The sequence below is a fragment of the Peromyscus leucopus genome, chromosome 16_21 (assembly GCF_004664715.2).
Source record: "Peromyscus leucopus breed LL Stock chromosome 16_21, UCI_PerLeu_2.1, whole genome shotgun sequence".
Classification (NCBI taxonomy): domain Eukaryota; kingdom Metazoa; phylum Chordata; class Mammalia; order Rodentia; family Cricetidae; genus Peromyscus; species Peromyscus leucopus.
Window position 1 is genome coordinate 15,189,838 of NC_051084.1, and position 26,281 is coordinate 15,216,118.

Genomic DNA, 26,281 nt, shown 5'->3' on the forward strand with positions numbered 1-26,281 from the left:
CTGCTCCACCTCCCCCTCCCCCACCCCCCAGTGGGGAGTTTTACAAAATCACAGCTTTTCATAAATACATCAGAGAGCTAAGGCTGGCTTGAAGCACCTAAGGAAAGAGCGGGACTTCCAGGCAAAGATTAGGGACAAACATGCTCAACCTGGAGCAGATGCTCAAAGTCACATAAGTCAAGCACAACAAAACAGATCGAATGTTTAACATGCCACCAGGACAGCTGTTGTGGAGGTTGACTATGGAAGAAGGACAGGACTCCACTTCCTAGCTGGGTGGTATACTGCACATGGTTTATTGAAATTCTCAGAACTTCTAAAAGATGAAAAGAACGGAGAGTGTTTGCTGTGTGTAAGACTAGATCAGCTTGACAGCAAGAGAGCTGTAGACTGCTAGTCCATGGCCTCCATAGTGCTGCCATCCCCGGATTGGTGGCTCCAGTAACTGAAAAGCACAAACTTCTGTGTCACAAACCCACTTCAACAATGCACCACAGTTTGAAACCTTTTTCAGGCAAACCTCTACTTTTACATGTGCACTACTGTGATTTAGGCAAGTGAGCTTGAATGCTGAGCAACACGATGTTCCACCCTCTAGCTACCTGCCTCATGGCACACCAGCCAGAATTCAATGCAGCTTAAATTCTCAACCTAGCAAAATGACAAAACACATGGATTGTAGACCTCTGAGGTCACTTTTAGAGAGAATCAAATGTACACATGCCTTCTCTTTAAATACAGCCTTTAAGGCCTGACACTCAGGAGGCTGAGACAGAAGGACTGAATACAGCTGCTATGATGATGGGCAGAGAGCTTCCCTATTTTAGATAAAGTACCAGCCAAGCAGAGGACTGACTCTCAGCATCCACCCAACAATAAATACCACTGGAGGCTGGAGAGATGGCACAGAAATTAAGAGCACTGGCTGCTCTTCTTGAAGACTTGAGTTCAACTCCAAGTACCCAAATGATGGCTCACAACTCCAGTTCTAGGGAATCTACCAGCCCCTTCTACTTCCACAGGTGCCAGGCACACAGGCATATATGCAAGCAAAACACTTACCTTGCAGGATAAAATAAAAATAAATCTTAGAAAATGAATAAGTACCAACAACTTTTAAAGGGATATTTTTACTGTCAGTTAGGTATGGTAGTGTACATCTATAATCCCTGTGCTCAAGAGGCTGAAAGCAGCAGGATCACCTCAAGTTTGAGCCCAGCTTGTCTCAGATTTAAAGGAGGGGAGGGGAGGAGAAAAAGAAGTCTCCGTAGGCCTAACCTCATACAATGGCAGTAAAAAGATAACACATAGTTGGAGAGAGGCCCAGTAGACACAGCACTGGGCCACACAAACGTGAGGACTGGAGTTCAGATCCTTAGCATCCCTATACATTCTGGGAGGCATGGCAGCTTCCTATAATCTCAGCACTCGGAGGCAAGTCATATTGCTGGTGCAAGCCGCTAGCTAGACAGAATCAGAAAGCTCCAAGTTCAACAAAATCCCTGCCATGATAAATAAGTGGGAGTGACCAAAGACACCCACCATCAACTCAGGCCTCTGCACACATGCACACACGCGCCCTTGCACAATGTACCTATATGAACACATGAACACGCATACACACATAACAATAATAATGCGATGGAAAAAGACAATTTGTCTCATATCAACAGTAGACAATAATCTAAGAGTACATAGGCTACGACAGAGAAGAAAGATAAGCACCTTACCAATCTCAGGAGAAAAGAGCTTCCCCACCCACTGGTGCTCCCCACCGACTACACTAGGAGTCACTGGACTCTGGCTTATCACTCATAAAAATTTGAAGGTTTGGAGTGTTACTTTTTTTTTTTTTAATTTCTGAGACAGAATCTTGCTATGTAGCCCAGGTTGGCTCAACTCTTAATCCTCCTGCTTCAGGGCCTCCTAAATCTTAAAATTGAAGGCTTGTGCCACATGCTCAGCTCCTTTATAGTTTTGCTAAGAAATTCTTTGTAACACTTCTTCGGTGATAGGTTCTATTTATTAGCTTCCAGGAAAAATTTACTAAAAACACAAAGTTTTTAGAATCCTTTAAGTGGAGTTTAGTTTAAGCTTAGCTCACAGCTTTTTTTAGGCAGACATGAGTAAAGCAGAAATTATTCCAAATGAGAAGTAGTTAAATGGACAATTTGAGGCTTTTATTCTCTTACATCTGTCAGCTGGGTGGTGGTGGCGCACACCTTTGATCCCAGCACTCAGGAGGCAGAGGCAGGTGGATCTCTGAGTTTGAGGCCAGCCTAGTCTACAGAGTGAGTTCCAGGATAGCCAGGGCTACACAGAGAAACCTTGTCTTGAAAAATCAAAAATAAAAAAATAAAAATAAAAATAAATAGCAATCAAACGAACCTGTGTTTCCTTTAGATCAGTTATTTCTAGTAAGTGACAGTGACACAAGTCCCTGGGTGCTTTCCATACTGAGACATCTGACACCTCTCCCAGCTTACTGAGATAGACTCCAGGTGAACACAGTCCTCCAGACACTAACAACACATCCTCACACAAATCCCTAACTGTAATTACCAACCCTGATATATGCACTATGTCTGAAAAGTTACCTACTTGTTACAATTCCAGCCAGTGCAAATACAAAACTGATTTTCATCAGAATCAACCTCCTAACGTCCCCATCCAATGACTTCACAAAACTCTCCATCGTCTGACAGTGATGTTGAAAAACTTCAATGCTTTGTCCTGAAAGTTTAAAAAAAAAATAAAAGAATACAAGTATCACATCTTCCAGAGAATCCAGTGTAACAACATCACAAATGTGCACACCATGCAGGAGACAGGCTGCAATTCCAGGAGCAATCATAGAAAACCTGTGCCACCACTCAAAGTTCCCAGGGAGGGAGCAGTCAATGCTGAGACTCATTCCTGACCAGGTGGAAAGAATAAGTGACCTCTGGCTGGTCAGCCCTAAATGGGACATCCATATCAACGACCACCACCACCAAGCCAGGAACTTCACACTAGACTGGTGGAAAGAATGTCAGAGTTGGAAGGTAAAAAGGATGGTTGTGAAATGCTGTCTTCTGGACACTCATGAACTCACAGCAGCTGTGGCTACTGCACAAGACCTGCACAAATATGCTAGTCACATTTTAGCATGGATGAAAGATGGATATATGGGGTACCATGCCTCACTGAGGAGCTAACCGTGATGGCTGCTGGGGGTGTCACTGTATGGTAGGTCCATACTCTAGTGAATGGCTACATCCATGCATATACACAGCACTAATTAGATTTAGTGAACTATACATTTAAAAAGGAAACAAAGCAAGAAATATAAGGGGGATTTGAGTTATCTATGACTGAGATATACTGTGCATGTGTGTGTTTGTGTGTATAAAATTGTCAAGAACCATTTAAAACCAAGGCGTGAAAATGAAAAACAAAACTGAGAAAATGGCATAGGAAACTTCCTAGGTGACAGAATGTTCTAAGACTGGACTACAGGGATGGTCTCCCAACTCTAGAAATTTTCTAAGAAACCAGTAAGAACTGTGTAAGTCTAGTGGGTAAATTACAACGTAGAAATATACTTATTTTTAAGACAAAAATCTCATGCAGTCCAGGAAATTACACTTTAATAAAGTTCAAACAAACTTTTAAGGACATTTAAATTCTCCCTCAAGCCAAACACTGCGTCCTCTAAGCAGTAACTAATGTAGCTCTGGCTTCTTGCCAAACATCCGCTCTCCACTTCTATTCCTTCCCCGGAGTCGAACCCAGACGCAGCGAGCTCCTTCTCTCCGCTGTCAACTGTACCCTGACACTAGCTCTCACGTGCCTCCTTCTTCCCATCTGCCTGCAGAGAGCTGCACGCCTCACTCAAAAGCACTGAAGACTCTAAGAGGTTGAGGAATGGACCAGCATCTGCTTACCTCCAATCACAAAATGACACTCCAGTAACAATACGCTGCAGTACATGAACTCTCCACTTGGTCAAGTGACCTCCCCTCCTAAAACAAGCCAGACTTCTCACCTATACCTGTGATTTGACTGATTCTGTCTTCTTGAACTGTCCTTAGCATTTTCTGCATTTCTACCTACTCATCAAACCCATTTCAAATTCCTCTCCTTATGGAAGTTCCCTAACGTGTGTGTGTGTGTGTGTGTGTGTGTGTGTGTGTGTGTATCAGACACACACACACACACACACACATATATATGTCAATTTTGTTAATTATGTATTACCCATGAGTAAAACACATAGGAGGAGCACTTTGAATGCTGTTAAATTTCTTACATAGAAACCTTAAAGTGGTTAATATATCAAAGGCTCCCTTGGGTGTCAGGACAGAGGATGTACTTCATTCTACGCATCCCAGAGCACCAAGTGATACAATGAACACAGCAGACACCTGGCAACCATCTGATGAACTAAAGCAAATTTACATCATGCAGGGCTCAGCTGTCAACGTCACGGGCAGACATGCTGTCTCTTCCAGGTCACAAGGCACATCAACAGTGCAGACAACTTACTCCTCCCAGAATGGCTTTGACGACTTCCTCACTGCTAGAGACTCCCCAGAGAAGGGTACAGGTAACTGCTCCATTTGTGTGCAGTACTCTGCCTGCTGGAGGAGCTGCTGTTTCGCCTCATTCAGCTGCTGTCGAAGGGCCAACTTCTCCTAAATTCACAACAAGATAGAACAAGAAAACAGTTCACTAACATTCAATCTCAAAATCTCTATTATACATTCTCTTTCACAAAGATACTTATTAGAGAGAAAGCATTAGGAAATTCTAGAAAACAGCTGCAAGTAGAATCCAGCCCTTCCTGAGCCACAGTCCACATCTAAACAGTAAAGTTCCAAGCTTAGAGGTGAACACACGGCTGCTTTACAGCTTACGGAGTTCTGCGAAGAGCTAAATCATCCATTCAAGTAAAGAGAAAACTAGAGGTGGCTTGTGTGCCGAGTGTCCACAGAGCAGCACCACCAGACTTGGAAGCAAAGTAGCAACACTGCACATCATTTCTAGTCAGAGAGCCTGTCATGCCAAATATTCATTCCACTAGCAGACACTACATTAAGTTTAGAAAAAGAAGTGTAGAGAGGCTCCTTCTAGGCCAGTGTTTCTCAAACCTGTGGGTCATGACCCCTTTGGGGGTCAAATGACCCTTTCACAGGGTCATCAAGAGCATCACAAAACACGGATATTTACATTATGATTCCTAACAGTAGCAAAAATTACAGTTATGAAGTAGCAATGAAAAATAATTTTATGATTACAGTTACTATAACATGAGGAACTGTATTAAAGAGCTGTAGCATGAGGACAGTTGAGAAACACTGATCTAGACAAACTATGAACAAGTCCTCATGAGAGTGTCATCAAAGATGCTGGAAAATATGAAAAGCATGTGCAGCTGTGAAATGACACCAGAATCCAACACCAGACTAACACCAGGCAGGAAAGCTGTGAAGGTGGGGACCCCAGATATGCTCAGGCCCAAAAGCATGGATAACAAGCCATTGAGGCCAGGGAAGGTTTCCTGTCCTCCCTCCAGCAGCTCCTAAAAACACCTAAAGCTAGGCCAGTCTCTGACAGGACCATTAAGGGAGAGAGAACCATTCTCCTAAAGATCCTCAAATCAGTACATCCCAAGGAGTTCTCTTCAGGTAGTCCTCCCCAGTGACCATGCTTCTTTGGTGTTAAAATTCCCTTTAAGGAGACAGCATTTCCTGAGAGATGAACTTGGATAGGGGTATCCCTCAGTCATAGAGCACTTGCCTACCATACATGAGGCGCTGGGTTCCACCCCAGCACCACCAAGAAGGGAGCAAGAAACTGAAAAATATAAAAACGCGCGCACGCGCGCGGCGCACACACACACACACACACACACACACACACACACACACACTCATTCACTCACAGAGCTCAGGGACCACTATGGAAGAGGAAACATAATTTTTTTTTTTTTGGTTTTTCTTTCTTTTTTTTTTTTTTTTTTGGTTTTTTTCGAGACAGGGTTTCTCTGTGTAGCTTTGCGCCTTTCCTGGAACTCACTTGGTAGCCCAGGCTGGCCTCGAACTCACAGAGATCCGCCTGGCTCTGCCTCCCAAGTGCTGGGATTAAAGGCGTGCACCACCACCACCTGGCTCCAGAAAGTTTTTAAGAACCTGAGGAGTAGAGTTTGTAGAAAAACAGTATCCACTGGACATGACAGTCCAGCTGCACACATGAACTCATGGTAGCTGGGGCTACACACACACAAGGCTTGCACAAGGTCAAGTCAGCTAAGATTCCAGGATAGATGGGGAGGACCTCATAAAATCCCACCCCTATCTGAAGAGCTTTTAGCAACTGATGGCTGCTGGAGGAAGTAGAATCGCTTTGCTCCAGGGATACGGCCCTGAGAGACTACGCATATACTAAATGGACTCCGTGGGTATAAAGAGAGGTGGGGGACAGTGTGAGAGCAAGGAGCATGTTGGGCTCAAGAGTGCACATGAAGCTAGGAGTGAAAGTGAGCAGACATGCATGATAAGAGAAGAACTGGAGGGAAGGAACAGGTGGTGGATTTGATCCAAACACATATGCATGGATGAATACTACATAAAATGTTGTTCAAACTTTTAAAACAATTATCAAATATAGAACCCTTCTAAAATCTTTCTATAGCTCATTTCAGATTTTAGCTGGATTATACTACCAGCTAATTTTTCTTTAAGAGGTTTTTTGAAGGGATGGAGAAGTGGCTCATCAGTTAGGCACTGCTCTTGCAGAGGACTCAGGTTCCATTCCACATCAGGTAGCTAGTAACCACCTGTAACTCAAGCTCCAGGAAAATCTGATACCCTCTTTCTGGCCTCCAAGGACATCTGCACATACATGCACATAAACTCACACAAGAACACATACACATAAATTTAAAAATAAACTTTTAAAAGCTTCTTGAAGCACTGTATTAATGTTTACAACTTCCTTTTTAGCATCCTAAAAGTAGCAACTCTTTCCTAACAAATTAAAAATAAAATAAAATATTAACAGAAAACTGGCAGTCTCTATGCTAATGGGAAAGTTACATGCCATTGGGTAAAAGTGCATGGAGCCAAACATGCTGGCGAATGCCTTTCATTCCAGCACTTGGAGACTGAGATAGGAAAAATAAAAGTTCAGTGCCAGCTTAAGCTGCATAGAGTTGAAGGCAGTTTAGGCTCCATATCAAGAGGAAGAGCAGCAGCTACAGCTGCCTTTCAATCAATGCCTGTCTTGAATGATAGAGTGATCGGGGTTTCAAACACTTCAAGTATTATCACTGTCCTAGTACTCTGGCCTCAGTGGAAATGAGGGAATATTTTAGCTTTGACTGTTTTTCTATTTCCAGTTGAGCAGTCCACTGGTTGAACAGGGAAAACGAGCTGGCTATAATAAGGCCACTTGTCTCTGGCAGCTGTCTTTTCTGTAGCACTGTCTGTGGTCCGTGCCCAGGCCTGTACAGATCATGAGGCAGGACTAGAAGCTTATTTTAGAGCTGAGGAACCAGGAAAGAATCCAACAACTAGACGACTGAATTAGATTACTGCCAGTAAGTACTTCAGTATGGGTAGAAATCATTACAAAAAGACAGAAATGACTGAATCCAGCATGTAAGAAAAGTATGGAATCAAAACCATGAGTGTACTCGACAAGCAGCAATTTGTGGGGTTGAGGGGTCCTGTACAGGGGCTTTGATAAAGCTATAATGAAGCAGTTTCCTCTTCTTCAGTGCAGCAACTTAGTTGGATCATGGGAAGAGAAGAGTTGGGGCTGGGTGGCTCTTGGGGTGCAGAGGCTGCCTAAGGGAAGAATCTTGGCAATGGCAAAATGCCTCAGCACTGTGGTACAGGCACAGCTATTGGGAATACAGAGCACCAGCGAAGGACTTAGCTGCTGTATTTGTTTGGGGGTTTGTTTATTTCTGAAACAGGTCTTATGTAGCCAAGCAGATCTGGAATTCACTATGTAAAAAGGATGATCTTGAACTTCTGACCTTCCTGCCTCCAACTTCCAAGTGTGAGGTATATACCACCATGCCCAGTCTATACAGTACTAGAGATCAAACCCAAGGCCTCATTCATGCCAGGCACTCTTCTAACAAGGTATAGGTCCCAACCCACTTGAGTTTGACATGCTTGTTCACAGTGTGACCCTTCTCAGTACTGACCTGGTACACTGTTAGCCTTTCATCACTGACCAATGCCTGACAGAACAAAATAAAAGGATAAAAGATGTCTTGTCCATTAGGGTTTCAGGTTTCAGTCCATAGTCAATCCATTCCATGGCTGTAGTCCTGCAGGCAGGACAGCAGAGCACAGCAAAGTTGCTCACCTCATGGACACCAGCAAGCAGAAAGAGAGCACTTCTGTGCTTTCTCCTTCTTGCCTTTTTATTCCATATGGGTTCTCAGACTATTGTATGACACCATAGCATTCAGAGTAGCGCTCCCCACTTAATATTTCTAGAAATATCTTCACAAACACAGCAGAAATGTACCTTACAAATATCCTCAGTATTTCTCAGTCCAAGTTGACAATCAAGATTAATTGTCACAATCCATCCTCTGTCAACTTGACACCCAAACACACCTCTTTAAACCACATCTCCTAAAACCATACCTAATTTCCAAAGTAGTGACAAGGCCATAGATAATTCATAAACATGACAGAACCATCATATGTGTACCCCTAAATACTTTAGTTCATTTCCCCCAGAGTCTCAGTAGCTCCAGAATTGCTCAACAGACAAGTACAAAGTTTCCTGAGACTCAGGGCAAGCTCTCACCTGTGAGCCCCTGTAAGGCCAAAAAGAAAGTTTGACATTTCCCAAGTACAAGGCAAAGTAAAGACTTCTATTCCAAAAGGGGCACATGGAAAGTGGGAGGAACCAAAGCAAGATGGGAATCAGCATAGCAATTATAAGCTCCTGTAGTTCCATGGCTGGCATCCCAGACATGGAGTGTCATGATCTGGGTGCCAAAAGGCTGGGTCAGCCCAGCCCCTACAGTATACCACTGCAGCCACAGGGCTCTTCCAGACTGACCCTGCTTACTGTCTAGAGCTTTCCTTGGCAGACATTCTAAATTCCTAGCGTCTTCAGCTTATTGAGGTCTCTATTCCATCACAGCTTCATCTATTGCTCTTCCAAGGGCTACATCCAAGTACTCCTACCACTGTCATACATCATCTGGCCTCCCCAACATTCCTTTGACATCTGAGCAGAAGCCTCTATGACCTGCCTTTCAAAAACAACATCAAATTGAGGACAGTAAGGTCTGCTGCTAGCTTAAGCTATAGCCAGTTCCCAGTATAGACGAATTCACTTAATATTCTCTAGTCTGGTTCCCATTTCAACACTGCTAAGCAAAAGGTAACAAACCCTTTTAGCCAGATTTACAAAGCAGAGTCTTTACTCTGTGTGTGTGTGTCTATAGTCATTCTGGTCTTCTGAATTCCTCCACTAGAATCACCCATAAGTTCTACTTACAGAATGTTAAGCTGTGTCGGGCAATAAGTATCTGAATAATTGAGCAAGGTTGGAGGAATCCAGGTAGGGCACAACTATATTATAGCTTGGTAGGTTAGTTCTTTGCCTAACATGCACAAGGACCAAGATTTGATCTCTAATCTCTAGTACAAAACAAACAAACAAACAAACAAAAAAACTTAGGGGATAATTCCCCAGGTCATTTTGCAAAAGGGTACCTCTGCAGGTCAATATTTCATTCATCTTTTCAGTGAACTTAAATGTCTACTCTTTTTTTTTCTTTTTTTTTTTTTTTTTTTTTTTTTTTTTTTTTTTTTTTTTGAGACAGGGACTCTCTACATAGCTCCAACTGTCCTGGAACTATGTAGAACAGACTGGCCTCAAACACACAGAGATGGACCTTCTACTCCTGACTGTAGGATGACTGGGGTCTCCTTGATCACTGGCTGACCTAAAAGCACCTTATCTGTTGACCTGGTACATACAATGATGCTAATCTCTAATGATTATTCATTTATTAGTCCCAACTTAAATGTGACTTTTTTTTTAGCTAGGTTTTTTTTTTTTTTTTTCTCTATATGCTCATTGTAAATCTGGCTAAAAGGCTTTGTTACACAGCAAAACTCCTGTGGTAGCTCAAATGCTGGACTACCTTAGCATTTCCTTTTCCAAGGGATTAGAAAGATTGTAAGAACCTCAGGGCCACAAAGTCCACTGAGAAACTGTGTCTTCTAAATATGACAGGGAAGCTATACCATTGAAATATCTACAATATGGCTTCCTAAACATGACCTGAACAATTCCAATACTAGTTGACATACTAATATGAATAAGGAAAGCTCACAAGGCCCACCCATCCCTAGATGAAGAACTACAAGAAATTTACAAATGCTGACAGAGGGAGAATTAGTCTTCCCCAGGGAAACGGCCCCTAATTAACTATCCAATACCAAGTGGTCAGCCCTAGAATCATATAATACAAGCAACACTAAACAGACTCAGCAATTTGCTTTTATATTTATTCGTGTGTGTGTGTGTGTGTGTGTGTGTGTGTGTGTGTGTCTGTGTGTGTGTGTGTGTGTGTCTGTGTGTGTAACAATGATAATTAAAGAAAAACAGGTCATGAATTTGAGAGGGAGCAGGAGTTGGGGGACATGAGAAGAGTAAAAAAGGAGGAAGAGAAATTATGCAATATTTTAATTAAAAATAAATTCTTCTTTCATATAACTCAGCCAGGCACCTTTGAACTCAACTCTCACGAAGTCTTAGAGCACTGACAAGATAGACAAGTTCTTTGCCATATTGGAATATGAATGGAACAGCCCTCTAGTCTAATTCCCAATAGAACCCTTGATACCATCTGAAACCTCACAAGCACAGTCTCTACTCTGCATTTCTTCTGAGCTCCCACCACAATCTTCATTAAGCTCTATTTAGAGTATTTAAAAAATTTTTCTAGCTTGTATGTCCAGTTTTCCAAATTCCTCCTACAAACTAGTTTCAAAGGCTTACAAACCACATGACCAGGTTTAATCACAGCAATGACCCTGCTCCCAGCACCAATACTCTGTGTAAATACAGTATTTCAATTGCTAAGATGAATGCCTGGGAGAAAAAAAATTAAGGAGGAAAAATTCATTTTGACTCACAGTTTCACAGAGTTCAGTCCATGGCCACTTGGCTCCCTGTGGCTGTCCTGGAACTCACTATGTGGACCAGGGTGGCCTCAAACTCACAGATATCTGCTTACTCCTGCCTTCCAAGTGCTGGGATTAAAGTGTTTTAAATGTCTATCAATTCCTTCTTGCCTACTGGTCAACTTCTAGGCCATAAAATGTTTAGTCTGAAACTAACCAGACTGGTCTTAATAGAGTATGGAAAAACTAAAACTTCAAGTTTGTGTTGTTCAGTCTAATCCAGGCTTACAATTAAACTCTTCCTAGCACATTCTGGTTGCTCAGTATTAAAATACAAGCCAACTCTCCCAGTTTTCAAAAAACTACAGCCACACACATTCAGAATTTCTTAACACACGTGAGCACACAGGCAGTATGACCTTGGACCAGCTATTCAACCTCTTATACAATAGTAATACCTGCTGATATGCCTGGGATAGAGAAGCATGTGGGACACAAATGGCTGTGTGCCTGCTAGCAGACAGTAAATATCCAAAACGTACTGTCATGTTCAGCACTATTATTGCTTTATTGTTTTAAAATAAAGATATGCAAGCCCAAAATTTTACAAGTGGCAGCATTTAACTAGTTTTATAGGAGATGAAATAATGTATGCCATCCAATTGTAAATATATCTCAAAAAATATTATAGGGACTACTAGAGAGGTGGCTTGGCAGTTAAAAGCACTTGCTGCTCTCGCAGAGGACCTGGTTTCAGTTTCAGCACCCACAAGACAGCTTATAGTGGTCTGTAACTCCAGTTCCAGGGGATCTGGCACCCTCTTTTAGCCTCCAGGGAAACCGATCCCACACATGCTGCACAGACATACATGAAGGCAAAGCACTTGTACACATAAAATAAAATAATCTGTAAGGAAAAATATAGTCTCTTCCAATAGTAAAATAAAATATAATTCCTTTTTCTTAAGTACCAATAAATCATACCCAAATTAATTAGAAATACATCTAAATTAATATATCTATCTCCAATTGTAAGTTACAATATACACAATACTTTCTCCCAGATTCTTACTATGTTATAAGCATATACATTAAAGCAGACTATTTTATTTTGTTTGTGACAGAGTCTCCCTACGTAGCCCTAGTTGCCCTGGAACTCACAAAGTAGGCCAGACTGGCCTCTAAACTCAGAGATCCACCTGCCTCTGCCTCCCAAGTGCTGAGATTAAAGGCTAAGAAAAGCCATCATGTCCAGCTGAAGCAGACTTTTAAATACAAAAATTAAAAGGAAACCAGAGGGATGCTCAGCAGGTAAAGGCACTTGCTGCCAAGTCAGAACCCACATGGGAGGAAGAGAACCAACTCCCACAAAGTTGTCCTCTGACCTCCATACAGAATGAAGCATACACAAGCCTGAATACATACACATAAACATACACACACAGACGCTCTCTCATGCATACACACACTCTAAATGTACAAAAAAATTTAATGACAAGGAAGTGAATAATGTACATGTTAAATGGCTGTAAACTCTATTAACAACTCATCTACCTTCTAACCTACTTAGAATACATATACTTGAAACTACAATCTCCTGAGTGTTAACAGGGAAAATGTGAGACTAGTCGCACCTTACGAGCAAAAGGCAGCAAACCCAACAGCACCTCTGGACCCAGTCACACGCAGGAGCCTCGCCTAAGCGCCTACCTTCTTCTCCCTCCCGCTGTCTGCCTGTGCAGTCTCTAGCCGGGCTTTGAAGTGTTCACAGTCCAATCTCAGCTGCTCTAATTCTTGTTCTTTGCTTTCCAGGTCTAGAAGAGACAGAAAAATACTCAAGACAAATACTCAAATCACATTCAACATTCTTACAGTCCTGTTTCTAAGCCCTTGCAGGGAGAGGGGGAGGGAGATGCTGGGGAGTAAACCCTGGCCCACGCACACTATGGTACTAAACTGCCTCCAGTCCTGAAAGAAATTCTGCTGTTATTTTACTTTGTGACTTTTAAGACCTCGTTTACTGCCAGACATGTACTCAGGGCTTCAAGAAAATGAGTTATTTAAAGGACCGAAGGCAGAGCTGAGAAGCCCGACTATCTCGTGGCACAAACCTGTATCTGTGCCATAAAAAGCAGAAGGCATCTATCTCATGAGTGGCTGGTGCCAGCAGGAGCTGACTCACAGAGCAAGTCCCACCAACTGGCAGCCTGACTCAATGGGAACAACTGCAGTAGTAGTCAATGGAGGCGGGAAGCAGCAGAGAACAAGACCAGAAAATGCTACAGTGAGGGGGCAGTGACGACGTAACACTTCCTCTCCACCATAATCATTCAGCTGATGAGTCAAATGGCCAACAAAAAAACCAAAAGACACCCACAGCAATAAATCAATGAAAAACATTACCAACTTTAAATACAGTCATACTGCAGAAATACTGGTACTCAAGAAAATTGGACACTTAATTCAAATTTTTAAGAGTTTGGTTTAAAGGCTAAGAAAAAATTTTGTTTGTTTTGTTTTTTTGCCAGCATGTGCCTAGATTTGAGAACAAGTACTAAGTGTTAAACTAATGGCTACCTAAAGCCTAATGTGCATCAGGATCCCAGGGGACTTAGACCTAGAGCATAGTGTGTGGTTCCATGGGTGTGGGTGGGCCTCAGAACTTACATTTCTTCTCTGCAATTTTTATTAACAATTTCATGAATGCACCTAGTATATTTTGCTCATTTCTACCCTAATTATCCACTCTCATGCCCATCCCACTCCTGATGACTGCCTTATTGCCAAGAAGTCTCAGCCTGCTCTCATGTCTTTGTTGCTGCTGGTTTGTTGGGGTATTTGTGTGTGTGTGTGTGTGTGTGTGTGTGTGTGTGTGTGTGTGTGTGTGTGTGAGACCTTCTGAGTTTAATTAGTGTTGCATGAACATGGATCATGGGCAACTTATCAGGGACTACACCACTGAAGAAAATGATTCCTCTTCCCCTGCAACCAGTACCTGCCAATAGTTCCTCAGGAAGGGGTAAAGAGAATTTACATTTATTTTTTATTTTTTTAAGATTTATATGTAGGGGGCTGGAGAAACGACTCAGAGGTTAAGAGCACTGGCTGATCTTCCAGATGTCCAGAGTTTAACTCCCAGCAACCACACAATGGCTCACAACAATCTGTAATGAGATCTGGTGCCCTCTTCTGGTCTGCAGGGATACATGCAGGCAGAATACTATAAAATAAATAAATAAATGGATCTTTAAAAAAAAGATTTATATGTGGGGACTGGAAAGATGACTCAGCGGTTAAGAACACTAGCTGCTCTTGCAGAGTTTTGTTCCCAGCATCCACATGGAAGCTTACAACTGCCTCGAACTCTGACTCCATTTCTGGCCTCCTCAACACCAAGCATGAATGTGGTATGCATATATACATGAAGGTAGTCACATATCCACATAAAGGGTAAATAAATCTTTTTTTAACTGTATAAGTGTTTTGCCTGCACATATATATCTATATACGTATGTATGTATGTATGTGTATGTGTGTGTGTATGTATGTGCATAATGTGCGTCTGGTGCCAATGGAGGTCAGAAGAGGGTGTCAGATCCCCTGGAACTGGAATTACAAACAGTTGTGGGATACCAGTCCTCTAGCCCTCTGCAAGAGCAGCAAGTACTTTCAACCACTGAACCATCTCTCCAGCCTAATGAAGTTACGTGTCTAACAAGGTTCCTGGGTGAGACTTTATGGAAATCATACTTTAAAACCAACTACTTCAAGTCAACAGCCCCAGCTCTCTTCACCAGCAACAGGAAAGGAACACACAGTAGACAAGAGAGCTTAGCTACAGCAATGTGAGAGTATGAATGGAGTATAGTGGGACTGGGTAAGGGAGAGCACCTCTAAGAACACATGGAGGGGATGGAGAGATGGCTCAGCGGTTAAGGGCACTGACTGCTCTTCCAGAGGACCTGAGTTCAAGTTCCAGCACCCACATGGCAGCTCACAGCTGTCTGTGACTCCAGTTCCAGTTCCATGAGCAAAACACCAATGCATATAAAATAAAATTAAAAAAAAAGTTTCATTAAAAAAAAAGAAGAACATATGGAAGACCATACACCCTCCACCCTCAAGGAGAAAAGGTTTACAAGCTGCTGCTCAATGAAGTGCAGGGCTTTGGGCTCCAGAGATCTGAGAAGGCAAGGGGACACTTACACACAAAACCCTAGGGACTGCCTAGAGCTGCTTGGCATCCCAAGCATTCTGGAGAAAGAAACAAGGAGAGTGTCTACATTTCTTTGAGACCCTGTCCAAGAAGGAAGAGTAGAACCCAAAGGTCAACAGACAAGTTGGAGATTGTGAAACTGGCTGGCAAGCTCCTATTCACATTTCCTAGAAGCATGCAAGCTACACTGGGCTATTTATTCTCCCCTATGTCAGAGCTTTCTTCTCTGACTTTTCAGGTATGCCGTACTATATGAACTCTATTTTGTCTTAATAATCATGACCACACAAGAAATCAATGAGCAGTGGAACTTTATGCCTTAAAAATAATATTGCTGCGTATGTAACCATGCTGAATGTCAGTTACACATACACATATGTACATTATAATCATATGACTTGAAATCATACCACATAACTAGACAGAAACTAAATAATACAATTATCAGTAGCTTAGATTTTTCTCTTTACAGCTAACTCTTAAAGTCTACTTCTATTATTGAACTGTGCTACTCAAACACAGTCGGAAGGAAGGGGGTAATTAAATCTCTACAAATATTGTCAAGTAAAAATATACAGGGATTAATTCTAACCACTCAACGCTTTCGTTATGGTAAATTCTTCTGTGTGGTTTTATGTGAACTTTCTACAGGCTTAACAAGGCTCTTGTCACAATACGGAAGCCCAGAAAATTCCAAGCCACTGCTCACAAGACTATAGCCAGCTGTACACCAGGTGTATCAGCTGTGTCAGACTGCCGCCTTGTGGCCAGATGGGAGCATTGCTTGCAACCTACCACCACCAGGACATGATTGCCATGTTTTGTTTTATGCAGCACCCCAAGTGCCTAGAAAAGTGTGTGCAATGTTGTAGGCACTAAATATTTTTCACACAATGAGTATCATTTGTTTATACTTTCTTGACCTTTATCCTTGAGTAGAAAAATATAGGTTTAGTTAAGACAGAAGATCTTCCAGAAAAGGCGCAAAGCTACACAGAGAAACCCTATCTCGAAAAACCAAAAAAAAAAAAAAAAAAAAAAAGACAGAAGATCTTCTCCCTTAAGAATAATATACTGCTTTACTGCTTTTCAAGCTGGGCAGTGGTGGCACGTGCCTTTAATCCCAGCACTCAAGAGGCAGAAGCAGGCAAATCTCTGTGAATTTGAAGCCAGCCTGGTCTACAGAGTGAGTTCCAGGACAGCAAGCACTACTCAGAAAAACTCTGTGGTGCTGAGGGGTGGGGCAGGGTATACTACCCTTGGCCAGGAGTGGTAGCATATTCCTTTAATTCCAGCACTCAGGAGACAGAGGCAGATCTGAGTTCCAGGCTAGCCTGGTCTACAGAACAGCTCTAAAACAGCCATAAAAACAAACAAAAAATATGCTACTTTTGCGAATTTTTTACCTAGGAACAGAAATAATATATACAGTGATTGATATACAGAATTGAGATGAATTACCCAAACTGTATATGAAAACAGGGAAAGGTCTGTCACACAACCTAGTGTTTCAACTGCTTTTGGTATTCAAAGCAGAGTCTCTAGCTACATAAACTGGATGGAGGGCATCATACTAGACAGATTAGTAATACACAAAAGCCATTTATGCCACAGACTGTTTCAACAGCAACACATCTTCTGGAACAACTATCACTCTGGCTTTGTTTGTAGGTTTAGATGACAGAGTCTCACTGCATTTTCTAGAATCAGATGCCTCAGTCTCCCAGGGCTGGGATTATAGGTATGCACCACCACACCTAGCCTGATAGGTTTGAGTTTGGGGATTGTTTTTGGTGGTGATGATGGTAGTTGGCTGCTTCTGTCACTGTGGATTAAACCTGAAGTCTGAAAATGTCTGGCAAACCCTCTATCACTAAGTTATGTCACCAGCTCTTTTTTTCATTTGAGACAAGGTTTACTCTGTTGTCCTGGCAGGACTGAAAATCACCATCCTCCTGCTACAGCTCTCCCCCAAGTATCTGGCATGGCATGTACCACCAGACCTAGCTTTGACAGTTTTGAAAACATGAGAAAGACTATCTCTGCATTCATCCTATTCAGAGTCTGGAAGAGGGTTGTCAGTGAAAAGCAGGGTTTCTGAAACATAAATCAAAAAAGTTAAGATCCCACTAGGGTCTGGTTTCTCTTACCCTGTTACCTGGCATGTTTATAACAAATCATCAGCCATTTTCCATTCATGTGAAATGCTTTTTACCAAATAACTGTCTGAAAACAAAAATACTTTGAAATAACCATTAACTTTTTCTTTCCTTTACTCTGGCAGATTCAGAGAAGTGGGTCAATACTGACAAGCTCCATCTTTACTTTGAGCTGAGATCTGGATGGTGTATTTATTTCCCAGTACATGGAATAAAGTAGGAGTTGGGTAGCTTAGAACAGCCAAAATGTATGTCTCACAAGTCTAAGGACTTTGAATTCAAAGTCCAGGTGTTGGCAGGGCCAAGCTCACTATGAGACCTTGACAGGGAGGATTGATTGTTCCTTGCCTCTTTCTACCCAACATTCCCTGGATTGTGGAAGCATTCTTGCAGACCCTCCCTCCACCTCCACATGGCCTCTTCTCCACACTGCCTTCCCTTTTTGTCCTCTCTATATTTTCACACAGACCTCACTCCACAACTGTGTTCAAAATTCTCCTGACAAGAATGTCATATTGGATGGACTAGGGCCCAACACGCCTCACTTTATTTCTGTGAAAACCTTTTTCTGTGGACCTAGGGGCTAGACTTGAAGGATCTGTTCAGGGAAATACAACTTGCCAGGGTTTCATCAGATTGTCAGCCCTTTGTGAGACATTCCTATTCACATTTTTCCAAAGCAAACAGCCATCCCCAGAATGATTCTGCATCCTACAAGGTTCCCAGAAATAAGAGGCTGCAGTGGCTCAGGGGCTCCCAAACTAAAGATCCAAATCTGGGCCGCTACCAACAACCAAAGATTCCTATTCCAGAGCAGCTGTCAGTATCATGGGTTCACAGGACAATACAGCGGTCTTCAGACGGCTACCACACAAGTTCACCTGCTGACGCTGCTTTAGTCTAGCCAACCCACTGCTAGATTGGACAGACTGTACAAGCACAACCTGCATTTTCCAACATGCTCAACTGAAACCCATTTGCCTACCATACCAAATGCTGTCCAATCTCTCTTGAATAAACTACTTCTAGGATGCCTTTAACTGTCTAAGTCTACTTCTTCATACAGTTGTCTTTGGCATCCCCCACCCCATCCCCTTGGGACTCTGGTGGCCTTTTCTAGTTATGTGGCACCTGTGACATACTTCCCCTTAGATTGTCAGTATGTTTCTTTTCATTTTCCTTATTGTTCCCTAAGATTACAACCATCTCATCTACTTGTGGATTCCTTCAAGTAACCAGTAGAGGGCCCTCACAAACCAACATCTTCAAGCTCACAAGCTGTTCTAGTAGTACTTAAAAATCCCAATCATTTGCCCCATTTCAAATCATGAGACTCTTGGATGTAAGGGCAGTGTGGCTTTGGCATTTCACCCCACTCCTCAGAAGGGTTATCTGGCTGACTAGGTGGGAATCTCCTTCCTCACCATTCCATGTGTATCCCTTCCTAAACTGAATATCCAATTGAAAAGGACAACCTTCCCTGATTAAGAAGGACCATTCTTCAGCCAAGGACATATAAGAGCAGTGCTCCCCTGCTAGAACTGCCAAACAAGCTCCCTCTCCTCTTAAGGCTCTGCTCCATGAGGCTGGCTCTGCCCAGGACCCAGTTGCCAGCAGCCAACCCTTTGTAGTACTACCCAAAGACAACTAAGGGCACCAATCACTGCAGGAGACAGAAGAGTATAGACTATCTCAGTCATGGACTCTGACCTATTAGCTGGATGGTCTTATATGGTTACTGAAAGCCCCAGTGTTCTGATTCCCCATCTCAATCGAGATCTCAACATGATAAACAACAGTGCAGGACTCTTTCTTTACAAGAACTTTTCTCCAAGGTTCAGTACTGAAGGGTGCTGATAATGTTTTCACGGGAGTATTTTATATTTATGCACTTTCCAATTTGACAGTCCTCAAGTCAAGGCTATTCCAAATTCACTATGTGATAGTGCCTGAGTCACAGCTGAAGCTGCTGGGCTGCAAATCTGCCAGAATGCTCTCTCCATTATGTCAGAAGCTCAACAAGTTTCCCAGATGGAAAATACTTTCTTCAAGATTCCTACAATACGGGTACCATTCAAGCCCTTTAGAAGGATTAAGTCATCTCAAACTTGCTATGTCCTAGGACAGCAGTTCTCAACCTGTGGGTCACAACCCCTTTGAGAGTTGAGTAACCCTTTCACAGGGGTCACCTAAGACCATCAGAAAACACTGATATTTACATTATAACTCATAACAGTACCAAAATTACAGTTATGAAGCAGCAATGAAAATAATTTTATGGTTGGGGGCCACTACAATGTGAAGAACTGTATTAAAGGGCTGTAGCATTAGGAAGGGCAGGAACCACTGTCCTAGGAGACTTTGGGGTGGGTAGCATAGTCCTAGATGTCTAATCTGAACCCTGTAACCAGGCAAATGCTCTACTGTCCTTAGATGAATGCTTTATAGTTCCAGGAAACACAATGAAAGGCTGGTCAGTGCCCTCCTTATTCCCATCATGCCTGATCCTAACTTAGAAGGCTGTGGCCTCACTTCATCACCAGAACCCATCAAGTTTTCCCATGTTCCTGCTGTTCCATCCATACAGTCAGAATCCAATGGTGCCTAGGACTTGCCTTGAAGAACACTCATTACTTCCCTCCACCCAGCCAACCCTTCACACTCATCTCATAGTCCAGCTCAAATCATTCCCCCCAAAACATCACTTGATCAGTATCTTGGTATCATTCCATTTAGAAGTTCCAAGTGCCGCTTCACCTCAACTAAACCCTCTCCCATCCTCTATAAACATCTCACATTTACCATCTTTACTTCTGCTATGCCCAAGTCCTTCAAAAGCAGGAAAACCAGCTGATTTAAAAAAAAAAAACAAAAAAACAAAAAAACAATCCTTACTCCCACTTGTGACTTTCACATATCTTTCCTTTTCCTTCTAAAAAAAGAAAAAAGTATCGCTGGGCGGTGGTGGCGCACGCCTTTAATCCCAGCACTTGGGAGGCAGAGGCAGGAGGATCTTTGTGAGTTCGAGGCCAGCAAAACAAAACAAAACAAAAAAAAAGCTTGTGCTTTGGCGGGGAGAGAGAGTTGGCTCAGTGGTTAAGAGCACTGGTTGGTCTTTCAGAGGACCTGGGTTCAATTTCCAGCACCTTTATGGCAATTTACAACTGTCTCTAACTCCAGTAACAAAGGATCTAAAACCCTCTTCTAAGTTCCTCAGGCATGACACACAACATGGTACACACATGCACACACACACTCATGCAGGCAAAACTCATACACACAAAATCATTATTTTTAAAAAGGAACTGTGCCTTTTCTTCAGTGTTTACTCTCCAAAGATGCTTAGACAAGACACTGATCAGTATTACTCCAAATCAATACTTCCCTTCCCAGCTTCTCAAAGGCAATTGTCCTGATAGCTCAGAACCAGGGTTCTCCATGCTATTTGATACCCATCTCATCAACTCAGGCACTCAGGAAGCCAGGTGGATCTCTGTGCATGAAAGGCCAGCCTGATCTACATAGTGAGTCCCAGGCCAGCCAGGACTACCTCAAGTGAAACCCGTCTTCAAGGAACGAAGGAAGGAAGGGAAGGAAGGAGGGAGGGAGGGAGGAAGGGAAGAAAGAAAACTCAAGAGCAAAAACTAGGTAAAGGGTGATCTAGAAGGCCCTCTCTTCAACCATGTCTCAGCCAGAAAATTGAAAGTAGTCAGGGTAAGCCTAAGTTGAAATTTTACAGTTCCTCCCTGGAAGAAAAGCACAGGGGCCATGCCCAACATAGAGTTCATGTCTGGGCAGTCAGAGCAGACAGCCACTCTGGACGAGGCTTACCAGCAATACAAACGCTTCACTGTCATAGTAAGGCCTGCTTAGGTCCCAGCGTGGCAGCAGTTTGCTAGTTGGTCTTTATCCTAAGGACAAGGAGCAGCTATTTTAACAGCTGAACCTGAGGAGTGGAATGCTAGAATCACACACACACAAAAAAGCCAGGCTGGGAATGGTAGACACTGCCTAGAGGAGGCAAGTACAAGGATCCTGCCAAAGCAGGAGAGATGAAGACAGGCTAATACAGTCATAATGCATGCCAAGGAAGAATATACAGAACTCTCTGGAGAGAGGGAGAACTCCATGCAAGGTGTCAGATCTAAGGAGACCAAGGCAGGCCAGTGAGAAAAAGCACAGGGAATCATAAGTCAGACAGAAGAAAGTGAAAATGGTCTTGCTAAGTGAAAAGATGCCCTGCCCATTTGTCAGGCTAGAACAGTAGGCACAGACAGAGCAAGCTGCCAAATGAACAGAAAACGGCATGCCTCCCATTAACTGCAAAGTGTCACGGTGCCCCTTTCTTGGAGTGACTGCTCATTTCTTATTCATCAAATTTATGTTGAAAACTCCCCCACTTTCAGAAGGAAAAAAAAAACAACCTGCCCTGAAGATTACAGTGACACACAGAAACAGCCTGACTCCCCACTAGCCTCAGAGGTGTGGGTAAGGTATGTCTAAACAGTGTTCTACATTTATTTAAACTTCATTGTTAACAGGCAAACAAGACCTAGGTCCACTTTACATTCAGACTCTAGTTGCCTCTTTATACACAGCTCCACCTTGCCACGAGCTGTCAAAACATTGCTTGAGCACTTAGGCAGAGATAAGAGTATTTACAGTTTGAGGCCAGCCTGGGCTCCACAGAGAATCCATATAGACAAGGATATATGGTAAAGCCATCTCTAACAAAAAACACTGCTTCATTTCCAAACCACCAAATTCCAACCCTGCCCCCAAAGCCTGATAGGTGCCTCCCAATTCTTCTGGTATATGGTCATGCATATCTCAATAAGACATAAACCTGATCTTGTCAAATGAAGATCTGTTCCTGACTAGGTTAAGACAGTCATTTAGAGTCTGAATGGTAACAGAACAAGTGGGAAAAGATGCCAAGTTAAGAGTAAGGGTAAGGCAGACGCTGGAGACACAGACGCATCCAGCAGTCACCAGCACCAAATAGTAACTAAAGCTGTGTGTGTGCATGAGACGGCCTTGGGGGCTACAGTGAAAGTGGACTAGGCTGAGCCTCAAGCACCTGCACTGTCTAAAGACTCCTGAGAAAGGTAAATGGGCAAAGGAGACCAGGAGGACATCACCATAGAGAAAGTGACAAAAACCCCGGGAAGGCCAGGAACTACAAGCAAACATCTCCTGTAGTCTGACTGATCAAGTTACCACAGATTCAGATGTGGCCCTCAGACTGACTTGGGAAGGATACTGATCCTAGTGAATTTTGCAGAATACTGGTTCATGACGTCACAGAGACAATCAACCAGTAGGCTAATGATGCAGTCTGCTTCCAGGCAGCATTTTCCTTTTCGGGAAGAAAATGCATAAAGAAAGACTAATAATCTCAAAACTTTCCAGCTGAGCATGAGGTCAGAATGAAGCAGCTAAGAAGTCAATAACCAGGGACAGGAAGAGTAGAGCATCCACAAAGAACGGTGACATACCCAGGGAAGGGCAACGGCCCTGTAGCTCTGGGGGAGAATGGTTTCTGGAGCCCAGTAAGAGGCAGACTGTGGAGGAGGCTACTAGGAGGGAGCACGTGTTGTGGAGGACTGCAACCACCTGAGTAAGAAGCAGGGGCAGAGGGCAGATCAGTACACCCTTCCATTCACTCTCTCTCTTTGCTCAGAGAAGCCTTCTCTGCCCAGCCCTGCCAATTCCAGGTAGGAGGGAGTCTACCTCCCTAAAAACAGTGCAGGGCAGAAAAGTTAACTGATGGGAAGATTCCTGAAAGAATAGGGCATGGTACCATGTATTCATGCCCATTTGCCCTTCTAACTGGCTAGGTATATATGCACAATCTAGAAACCCATATTCTGATCCCTACTGACTTACTCCTCCTTAGGCAGTCTGATGGTCCCCCACTTCCACGGAGGCCATCATATTGCTGGTTTCATGTATTACAGGCTAGGGCTGAACACAATATGTAGAGGAGGATGACCTTGAACTCCTGAACCTCATGCCTCCACCACCCAAGTACTGGATTACAGGCATGTACCACCAAGTCCGGCTCAGAAACCAGCATATTTGAGTCAAGATACTTCCTTATCCAGACTTACTGCTAGAAACATGACTCAGGTCTTTGGGGTATGCACTATGAAGCCACACTAGGAGGGCTGACAGACAAATGTGATATGAGAAATTAGCTTTAACCACCAAAGACAAATTTAATTGGAATCCAGTCCAGATCGGGAAAGTGCTGACTCAATCTCCAAATACCTCCAAGAAATGTAACAGGGTTCTGAACTAGTATGTGGTATACTAGTGTCGAAAGTCCGAATGGACAAGTTCTAGCAATTCTGTTCTTAGCTAAACATTGAAAACGGACTCCCCTGCCCACACAAAGACATACATGAGGGAAGACTCACTTTTTTCTACAATCTTTAATTTGTGGAAACTTTCCATTAACTCTCCATTTAGCAGTCTGGGTAAGAAGTCCCGTATTTGCATCACTTCAGTCGTCAGCCGTTCCAGGTCCTTCTTTCTAACTTTAACAAATTCTTCTTTAGAGTCTATGTACTAGAAGAACAAGCAGATCTTAACATTGTAATACTTCTCTTCAGATGACCAAAACGAGCACCCCAAGTCAACTGGCTTCCTTTCCTTCCAAGCCTCTTACATTCATAATTGCCTCACAGGTTAAGTTTACATACGTACCTATGTGATGTTCAATTTTGGGTTTCGTTTTGTTTTTAGTTTTGTTTTGTTTTTTGAGAGGAAGGGTCTCACTATGTAGCCCTGGCTGTTCTGGAACCATGTAGACTATGCTGGCCTTAACTTTGAAACAGTGTGCCTGCTTCTGCCCCACTAGTAATAGGGGTTACAGGCCTATTCCACTACCCCTAGCACCTGATGCACCTTCTGTTACACATATATGGATATAGATGTGTGTATCGGGGGGCGTGGGGGGTGTATATACAGAGAGTCAAGGGTGATGGTGTACACCTATATTCCTAGCTTTTCAAGAAACTGAGGCCGAAAAATGACTTTGCCCAAGAGTTCGAAGCCAGCCTTGAGCAGCACATCAAGACTCTAATTCAGTAAGAACACATATAATGGAAGAGGGGGTGTAAATACTGAAGGGCAAAAACCGCACACATGCGCCTAAAAGCCAAAGAAAATGCCTGCAATTTTTTTTTGTTTGGTTTTGTTTTTTCTTGTTTTTTGAAACAGGGTTTCTCTGTGTAGCTTTGCGCATTTCCTGGAACTCACTCTGTAGACCAGGCTGGCCTCGAACTCACAGAGATCCGCCTGCCTCTGCCTCCCGAGTGCCGGGATTAAAGGCGTGCGCCACCACCGCCTGGCAAATGCCTGCAATTTAATGTGGCCAGGGCCGACCAGCTCCAGGATGGGCTATGCCCACTACCGTCTAATGGCGTCACACCGGAAGTGGGCATCGATGAGGCCCTCTCTTGACCCGAGTCACCAAGCGTAAAACCCGAATGACTGAGCTCCCGCAGAGCCTCACGGCCGGTGACCTAGACCACTTTTTATCTTGACTGGGGGCCTTCAGGGGACTCGGGAACCGCGCACGCCTCGAGAGTCTCCCGCCCTGGCCCGCCCTCGCCCCTCGGGCCGCCGCTCCTGGCCTGGGCCGCCGCACAGCCACAGGGACATCTCCTCAGGCCCTGGACCGGCCCTGAGGGGAGCGAGCGTCGGCATCTCCCACGTACAGGACACCGGACCACCCCCACTGACCCGGCAGGCTTCCTCAATCCCGGGGCCCTCGCCCGTGTTCGCGGCCATGGTCGCAGCCTCGGCTGCTCCGTGCGCCTGCGCGGAGCTCTAGCCCACGCGCGCAAGTCAAGCAGAAAGCGCGGGAACTGGAAGATGCTGGGACCGGACGGGAAGCCGCGAGGGTCAAGTCTCGTCGACTTTGCGCTGCATTCCCCGCCTCTGGGTCCAGGGATAAGGTTGACCCGAATCTGCTGCCGCTCTTCTGCTTCGGGCGTGTGTCAAATCTGTCACCTGCAAAAGGAGGCCTGGGTGTCAAAATAGGCCGAGTCCGCCCTTTCTTGTTTCGTGAGAGGGTGCTACAGCGAAACCCACGCCCTCGTTGTGGGAAACCGCGCGGCTGCCCGCAGAACACAGTCGCTCGGCCCAAGGCGCTTCTGTGTTGAGGGATGCATTTTTGTATCCGGTTATTCTGACCAGGTCACTGGGGTCTGGAGTAACCGAAGTTTGAAGCTGGATGGAGTGGTACGCGCCTATAACCCCAGCACTTGGGTGACGGAAGGAGTTCAAAACCAGCCTTGCTACATAGCAAGGGAGTCTAGCCTGGGATACATGGGGGGAAAAATTAACTAGCCAAAGTTTGGAAGAATATCCTAATCTAATAATCCACACCCCCCTCAACGTGCTACTGAATCTACAGAATATATGTTTGATGACCTAGGGTTTTGGATGTCCCTAAAGTTAGCCTAATTGTTAAGACTTCTTTCTTGAATGGAGATGGAGGAGAAGATGGGGGCGCGGGGTGGGGGGGGTGGAGAAAAAGAGAGGTGGGGGGAAGGAACCAGAGGAGAGGAGGGAGGGGAAACTGTGGTAGGTATGGGTATGTAAAATAAATGAAAAACAAATAATTATAAAAAACAGAAGACTTCTTTCTTGTGGGATTAGTATGTTCCCACTTGTGCTGGGTAGCTTTATGTCAACTTGACACAAGTTAAAGTCATCTGAGAGGAGAGAACCTCAAT

The 26,281-nt window shown here is 43.7% G+C and overlaps 1 protein-coding gene across 1 annotated transcript in view; it reads right to left on the minus strand.

Moving 5' to 3' along the window:
- The window catches only part of LOC114686650 (heat shock transcription factor 2 binding protein), a 90,014-nt gene that overhangs the window by 62,222 nt on the left and 1,511 nt on the right, over positions 1–26,281 (minus strand). The window contains 7 exon segments of the mRNA XM_028861287.2: positions 2,602–2,703; positions 2,706–2,733; positions 4,528–4,601; positions 4,604–4,676; positions 12,867–12,970; positions 23,954–24,104; positions 25,284–25,553. Coding sequence (XP_028717120.1) covers positions 2,602–2,703; positions 2,706–2,733; positions 4,528–4,601; positions 4,604–4,676; positions 12,867–12,970; positions 23,954–24,104; positions 25,284–25,331 — 580 coding nt within the window. The 5' untranslated portion in view covers positions 25,332–25,553.